This window comes from Panthera uncia, unplaced genomic scaffold (genome assembly GCF_023721935.1).
Source record: "Panthera uncia isolate 11264 unplaced genomic scaffold, Puncia_PCG_1.0 HiC_scaffold_1987, whole genome shotgun sequence".
Taxonomy (NCBI): Eukaryota; Metazoa; Chordata; class Mammalia; order Carnivora; family Felidae; genus Panthera; species Panthera uncia.
The window spans coordinates 12,093-20,071 of NW_026058676.1; the positions used below are offsets into that span (position 1 = coordinate 12,093).

The following is a 7,979-nucleotide window of genomic DNA, read 5'->3' on the forward strand; positions in this document are numbered from 1 at the left end:
GTGGAGGCTCAGGGTCCAGCGCCTGCCCTTTTAATAATGGTGACACCAGCCAGACCTCGTGTTGGGGGCCCAGTTCCGCCAGGTGCTGGTTCAAGTCCCGACAGGGAGCGTCACGCTAATTGTGCTCAACAAAACTGAGGAGGGCCTACACCATCCCTGTTTCTTTTCTTCCTAATGTTTACTTATTTTTGAGAGAGACAGACAGAGCATGAGCAGGGGAGGGACGCAGAGAGAGGGAGACGCAGAATCCGAAGCAGGCTCCGGGCTCTGAGCTGAGAGCACGGAGCCCGACGCGGGGCTCGAACTCACCAACCGCGAGATCATGACCCGAGCCGAGGTCGGATGCTCAACCGACCGAGCCACCCAGGCGCCCACCAACCGTGTCTTGCAGAGCAGCTCATGGAGACTCGGCAAGGGACTGCCTCCGGCCCCACTTCGGGGAAGTGCAGAGCCAGGGTCAAAACAGGGCCCTCTCTGGCCCCAGAGGCTCCGCAGACACATCGGACAGACACGGGAAAGAAGGCCTCAGAAGGAAAGACAGAATGCGCACTTCTCACCCTGTGCAGGAAGCCAGTCGGCAGCACGGCCCCAAAGAAAGCACGTAGCCGCCGAGCCTCCTTCCCTCGGGGTGGCTTTGGAGACAGGGCAGGGTTCGAACTCCCTCTCGCTGCAGGAACTTGGGCAAGTCAGAGCCCGTGCCTGGCGCCTCAGTTTCCCCATCTGCAAATGGGGGTTCTAACAGTGCCCACCTCACAGGAAGTCCCCTGAAAAGATACCAGAAGGTCACCCACAGCACAGAGGCTGGAAAACGGCAGTCGCTGCTGATTGGCTTTATTCTTTGGTGACCCCCAAGTTCACCAGGGCCCGGGGTAAGAACTGCCCTAAAATCTTCCCCCACCCTCCTCCTCCCTGGCGACCTGGTTCTCCTCCTGGTACCAAACCCGGGCCCGGGCCCTCGGCACAAGGAGGTTAGGCAGCGCCCCAGGAGGCCTGGCCGGGTCGTGACCCCTGGCCGGTGCCTGCCACACCCGCTCTGGTACCCAAACGGGGCCCCAGATCCTCGGTGACTCGATCCCTCCAAATTCAGGTGATCTCCCCCGGCTCCAAATCACCGAACCCTCCCAGGTCCCGCGCCAGACGGAGCCAGGTCCCAACCAGGAAGGGCCTCGGAGCATCGGGACGCCAACGCCGCCGTCTTCGAGTCTGGGTTGGGGGCGAAAGATGGCGCTGACGGGGTGCAGCTGGCTCTTCCTCAGCGGTGAGCGACAACGGTGCCCCCCACAACCGCAGGCCCCGGGGAGGGGGGGGCCTCGGGGAAGGGCAGGGACCCCGGTCTGGGAGAGGCAAAGTGCAAGCCAGAAGTCCAGCGTGCTGGATAGGGAGGGCCCGGTCTGCTCCTCCAAGAGGCCCCGGCCAGGGCCAGCCACCCAGAGAAGTCTGCAGGGTGGACCTCAGAGATTTTTCTAAGATCGGGGTGTGAGGCTAAAGCAGGGGGGGGGTGGTCACTGACCCACCCTCGCTCGCGTGGCAAACCCTGACTGAGCTACAAAAGCGTGGCCGGGGTGAGCCCTGACCCCCGGCTCTGCCTCTCCCTGAGGACGTGGCTTTGGGCAGTCACCTTCCCTTTCTCAGCCTCAGTTTCCTCATCTGTGAAATGGGCTAAACTCCCAGGGTCGTCCGAAGGTCACAATAAGCAGCGTTCACTAGCATTTACTCTAAATGTTTTCTGGGTGTTAACAGCCACCTTAGAAAGGAGGTCCGCTCAGGACCCCCCTCTTCATAGGCGAGAAACCCGAGGCTCGGAGAGGGGAAGCCGCTGGCTGGGCTCAGCCTGCCAGTGGTGGCAGGGCTGAGTGCTAGACCCAGAGCCCTCACCCCTCGCCAGGATGTGTCAGCCTGGAAAGTACCAGAAACCGGGGCCAGGCGTGCAAGCACTTCTTCCCCAAGAACCCGCCACGGCAGCCCCTTCTGGGCAACCACACACACAATTCAAACCCAAGCAGCCCTGACCAGCTAGTCGGGTTTGGGGCTTATCTCCTGGGTTGGAGGGAAAAGGGTGGAGTCAATTCGTCCCGCCCCTACTTTCTGCTGCGGTCAGACCTGCCGAGGCAGAGGAAGAGCACCGGACTGAGAGTCCGGGCCCAGGGCCTAGACGAGCCAGCCTGATTGTGCAAGCCGGGGTTTGGTGACTCTCACAGCAGGAAAACCCTCTGGGCCCCCAGGAAATCCAAAGTTCTTGCAGGCTGAGCACGTGCTAGGAGCCTGTGCTCAAGGCTTTGGGCCAGACCCCAGGCAGAGCCCATCGAATTCAATCCTCAGTCCCACCGCAGGACTGAGACCCTACACCTGGTTCACACTGATTAGGCGCTTGTGGTATACCAGGGACACGCGTGCCAGGAGATCGCCACGTCTCCTCCTCCACTGAGTGGGGGCAGTGGCCACGGCGGCCTCACCCGCCCCCTCCGGCTCCTCTTCCTCAGCCGCCTTCCTGAGCGCGGGGGCCGAAATCTCTATCACCCCCGAGCCTGCCCAGCCAGCCGAGGGGGACAACGTCACACTGACCGTCCATGGGCTTTCGGGGGAAGTGCTTGCCTACAACTGGTACGCGGGGCCCACGCTCAGCCTGACATACCTGGTGGCCAGCTACATCGTGAGCACGGGCGACGAGACCCCTGGCCCGGCCCACACGGGACGGGAGGCTGTGCGCCCCGACGGCGGCCTGGACATCCGGGGCGCCCTGCCCGGGCACTCGGGCACCTACATCCTGCAGACCCTCAACAGGCAGCTCCAGACAGACGTGGGCTACGGACACATGCAGGTCTATGGTGAGACGCCCCGCCCCCCTCGGCCTCCCCTGTACCACGGCCAGCCTTCCCACGTGCGTCCCGGTCCCTCTGATAAAAATTAAAATGAAAATAAGTTAAAATGGAAAACCGTTAAAAAAAAAAAAAAGACAAAATAACATTAAAATGCTCGCCTCCTTCAGGATGGCTTCCAGGACTGCCGCCTGTCCCATTCTTTGCCCCTCTGGCTGGGGGTTACAGAGACGCCCCCAGGATCCAGCCATGCCCCTTGCCTAGAGCGGGGGTGGCCGGGGGAGCAGGCAGTGCCCGGCCCCCTCCCCCTCTGTCTCTTGCCCCACAGAGATCCTGGCCCAGCCTGTGGTCACGGCCAACAACACGGCACTGGTCGAGCGCCGAGACACCCTGCGCCTGGCGTGCAGCAGCCCCAGCCCCGCTGAGGTCCGCTGGTTCTTCAACGGCGAAGCCCTGCCCATCGCCATCCGCCTCGGCCAGTCCCCCGACGGCCGGGTACTGACCCGGCATGGCGTCCGCAGAGAGGAGGCGGGAGCCTACCAGTGTGAGGTCTGGAACCCGGTCAGTGTCAGCCGCAGCGAGCCCGTCAACCTGACCGTGTACTGTGAGTCCTCCTGGCCCCGCTAGAGATACCCTGTGCCCAAACCTCATAGATGGGGAAACCGAGGCCAGGAGAGGGTGCCCAAGGGCGCACACAGTGAGTCAGTAGGTGAGCTGGGGCGAGGCACCAAGGATCCCTTTCTAAGGGATGCACTTGACCCATGTCCTAAGGACTAAAAACCACCCTCGAAACGGACCAATCCTTCAGTTTGAAGCAATACACGCAGGGAAGAGACACAGGGCTGGTTGGTTGTGAAATGCAGGTGGGAAGTGAGTGGCGGGTGGGAGGGGAGACCAAAGAAGGAAACACAACCAAAGCATGGAGTCATTCCCAGGGGCAGCAGATATGCAGTGTGGAATCCGGGGGAAATAAATCACAGAGGTACGCAAGGGCCGCCGATGTAGAAACACTTAGAGCCTAGAATCCTACGACCAGAGAATTCTGGATTTAAGAAGCACTGAATTCTAGACTCTGAGAATCCTAGAAACTCTAGAAGCAGAGATTCTTAGAATCTTAGCATCTAATTCTAAAATCTTAGAGGCACCCAATCCTAGAATTTTAGAAACATAGACTTCTAGAATCTTAGAATCCTAGAACCTAGAAGCATTGACTAGAAACATTGACTCTTGGAGCCCTAGAATTCTAGACTCTTAGAATGGCTTATGAGAAACTGATAGACCGATAGTCTAGTCTAGTCGTCGTCTTCTTCTTCTTCTTCATCTTCTTCTTCTCTTTTTTTTAATGGAGCCATAGACTTCAAAAATATCTTGAAATTTTGTCTGGCCCAACATCCTCTTTCTACAGATGAGAAAACAGGTCCCCTGAAAGGGGAAAGTGATTCTCGAGATCCTAGAGCAAGTTAGAGATGTGTGTGGGATCCGAAAAAGCCAGAGCTTTCTCCCTCCGCTAGGCCCACACACTCTCAGAGGCCCAGCATGGTGGAGAGGAAGCCAGGGTGCCCATCTCTACTCCCCTGTCGCTCCCCATCTCTCTCCCTCCTGCCCCCCACAGATGGCCCAGAACGCGTGGCCATCCTCCAAGATTCCACCACCCGCACGGGCTGTACCATCAAACTGGACTTCAACACGTCCCTCACCCTGTGGTGCGTGTCCCAGTCCTGCCCAGAGCCCGAGTATGTGTGGGCCTTCAACGGGCGGGCCCTCAAGAACGGGCAAGACCACCTCAACATCACTAGCATGACGGCGGCCCAGGAGGGCACGTACACGTGTATTGCTAAGAACCCCAAGACCCTGCTTTCCGGATCCGCCTCGGTGGTGGTCAAGCTCTCCGGTGAGTCGCCCCCAGCCTGACCACCACCCCCTCCCCATGGAGGCCCAGTTGGACTATGAAGGTTTGGCCCCTCCACCAACAGTTACCGCACCATGTGCCCAGGAGATCACTGGAGAGTTAAGAGATTCCCAGCCCATTCTTTGGCCAAGTCACAGAGTTGCATATCGGGTGGACCCCCTCTTCATCCGGAGACGGTCCACGCCTTGTCGCCTGGAAAACAAACAATGAATCAGACTCTTCCTTGAGAGTCCTCAGTGTGTACCTGTCCACATCGGGCAGTGGCAGGGCGGGAAAACGTTCAGACGTCCCTTCCTGTGAGTGCCCCTGTTCTAAATTCAGCCGGTCACAGATGCTTTGGGGCTGACCCATTCTCTCCACAAAGACAGGTGAACTTCTGTGCGGCCAACTGGGTTACCCAGTTATCTGGCCCACACACACACGCGCACACACACACACACACACACGGAAAGTCACAGCCGACTGATGGCAAGTGGAAAAACACAGCCAGGGAAGCATTGTCTTGCCTCTGTCCCTAAACAACCTGGGGGCTGGGGGTAATGCAGACACAGCTGGTGTTTTCAGAGCTATCAGGATCCTCAGGGGACACTTTCTCATCCCCTGGGGACGGTGGCTTTGAACACTGAGGCCTCCTTAATTCTGCCTTGGTTCCTTCCCAAGTGGCCACCATGCCCCCAGGGACGGTGGGAACAGTCCTTCCCTCCCTCCCTCCTCCCTCCCTCCTCCTAACAGGCTGGGTCTCATCCAAAGGGTGGATACTCTTTCACCCAAAGCAGAAATGGCATCCCCAAAGGTAAGTGTACCTCCTGCCCCACCCCACCTGGGGCCTTGGTAGCTGGTCTTGGCCAGAGACAGGGAGATGTACCAGATGACCCCAGGTGCCACCCCAAGCCCTGCCTGTGCAGGCCAAGATGGGGGGTGCCCAAGTGTGCAGGTATGTGCAGGGAGTGGGTACAGCACCCCCGAGGGCCTCCCGAACTGTCAGCAACCCCGTGGCAAGTGCCAGGGAGAGACAGAGGAAAGGGAGACTCTATCCTGATCCCCATCTGGGGGAGACTCTGATGTGATGGAGAAGACATGGTCTCTGCTCTTGGAGAGATGATCCTGGAATAGGGAAGCATGACTTCCTTATTCGAGGAGCTGCCAGTCAGAGAGAAGAGGCAATGTCTCACACTCCATGGACTTTAAGCAATGATGGAGGAGACATGACACCCGCCCTCAATGAGCTTCCAGTCAGATGGAGGAGACAGTCAGTTCACACTTGGGGAGACTTTGTATTCTGATGGGAGAGATGTGGTCTTAAGGAGACATGGTCCTTTTTTTTTTTTTTTTTTTTTTTTTGAGAATTCCTAGTCTGATGGGGGAGACATAGTTCCCACCTTTGGGTTACTCCCAATCTGATGGGGGAGTAAAGCCTCCCCCTACTTTCTAGGAATTTCCAGTCTGATGGGGTAGACATACCCCCATCCAGCTTCTGGGGTCCCCAGCCTGATTGGAGAGACCCAGCCCAATAATCTGGAATTTCGAATCTGATGGAAGAGACATGGCCTCCCACCCTCTGGAATCTTTCAATTTGATAAGAGACTATGGCCCCCACATCCTGAGGTCTCTTGGTTTGACAAAAGAGATACAACCTGGGATACACAACTCCCAACTATCTGAGGCGGAGACAGGGCCCCCATGTTCTGAGAATTTCCAGTCTGATAGGGGAGATATGCCCCCCCCCCCGCCATATTCTAGAATTTCCAATCTGATAGGGGAGACATGGCCCCTATATTTTGGGAATTTCCAATCTGATGGAGGAGACATGGTTTGACTCTCTAGGGTCTTCTAGTTAAGCGGGAGAGATATCCCCCGAGGGCTGGAAATTCTTAGTCTAATGCGGGAGAGACGGCCCCCACCCTTGGGGTCCCCCAATCTCCTGAGGGAAGACAGAGCTCCCTGGCAGGCATTGTCGGGACACAAAACCCACCTCCACGGCCACACAAGTCAGCTCCTTCCTCTGTCTCCTTCCCCGGGGCCCCCGCACGGGGCGGCACCAGTCGGTTGCGGGGGAGGCAGGGGCGCAGGGGTGGGAGGGGGATATGCCACGCCAGGTGCAGGCCCGGTGACCCCCCCCCCCCCCCCCCCCCCCCACTCTCTCTTCAGCGGCAGCGGTCGTCATGACGATTGTGCCCGTGCCCGCCAGGCCGATGGAGGGCCAGGATGTGACGCTGACCGTCCAGGGCTACCCCAAGGACCTGCTGGTCTACGCCTGGTACCGCGGGCCTGCCTCGGAGCCCGGCCGGCTGCTCAGCCAACTGCCGTCAGGCAACTGGATCGCGGGCCCCGCGCACACAGGCCGGGAGGTGGGCTTCGCAAACTGCTCGCTGCTGGTGCAGAAGCTGAACCTCACGGATGCCGGCCGCTACACCCTCAAGACCGTCACGTTGCAGGGCAAGACCGAGACCCTGGAAGCCGAGCTGCAGGTGGCCCGTGAGTGTGTCTTTTCAAACAGACGCTCCCAAAGCGGGGCTTTGTCTCCTCCAGAGGGGGGAGGGAAGCACGGACGAAGGGTGGATCTGCGTCCCCAACAGACTGAAAGAAGGGGCTCCCTCCCCTCCCTCTGACTTGGGGCTCTCCAAATGGAGTTTTTGGCCTCTTCTGTCAAGCCGACAGCCTAGACTAGGGGTAGATAGGCCTCCTGCATCCAACTGAAGGCTACCAAAGGGGGATTCCACGCCTCCTCTCTCATATAAGAAGTACGCCAGACTGAAGGTCTCAAGAAAGGAGGCACAGTCTGAGCGTAGGGCACCCTTTTTCCTGCAGGCGGGTAGACCTATTGCCTCCGCTACTTTATTGGGAAAGTGGGTTAATGATGGGAGTGTACCTCCCCCATCAGACTGGATGTATAGTACGAGGGTGGATCATAACTCCCTCTTTAGACTGGGAGATCCTAGACAGTTGGCATCATGTCTCGGCCTTTGCATTAGGGTAAGAGTGAGGACAGAATTTCTACCATCAGAGGGGGACATTTTTCTCTCAAAGTGAAATAGGAAAAATCTCCTCCGTTAGGATAGAGGCTTCTAGGTGATGGGAATTTTGTCTCCTCCCTCAGACTGGGAATTCCCAGTGGTCAGGAGCCACGTCTCTTCCATCAGTCCGGGAATTCCCAGATGTTGAAGACCATGTCTTGCCCATCATAGTAGGGACTCCCAGAGTCAGGGACCATGTCTCCTCCATCAGACTGGGAGCTCCCAGAAACAGGGACCAGG

At 58.2% G+C, this 7,979-nt stretch overlaps 1 protein-coding gene across 1 annotated transcript; it reads left to right on the forward strand.

Moving 5' to 3' along the window:
* Positions 1 to 252: 252 nt before the first annotated feature.
* On the forward strand, positions 253 to 7,973 carry LOC125917547 (carcinoembryonic antigen-related cell adhesion molecule 16). Its single transcript, XM_049623724.1, has 6 exons — positions 253 to 869; positions 1,088 to 1,258; positions 2,481 to 2,825; positions 3,145 to 3,420; positions 4,429 to 4,707; positions 6,874 to 7,973. The coding sequence occupies exons 2-6, from the start codon at positions 1,222 to 1,224 to the stop codon at positions 7,332 to 7,334; spliced, it is 1,398 nt and encodes a 465-aa protein (XP_049479681.1). The 5' UTR covers positions 253 to 869; positions 1,088 to 1,221; the 3' UTR covers positions 7,335 to 7,973.
* The last annotated feature ends 6 nt before the right edge of the window (positions 7,974 to 7,979 follow it).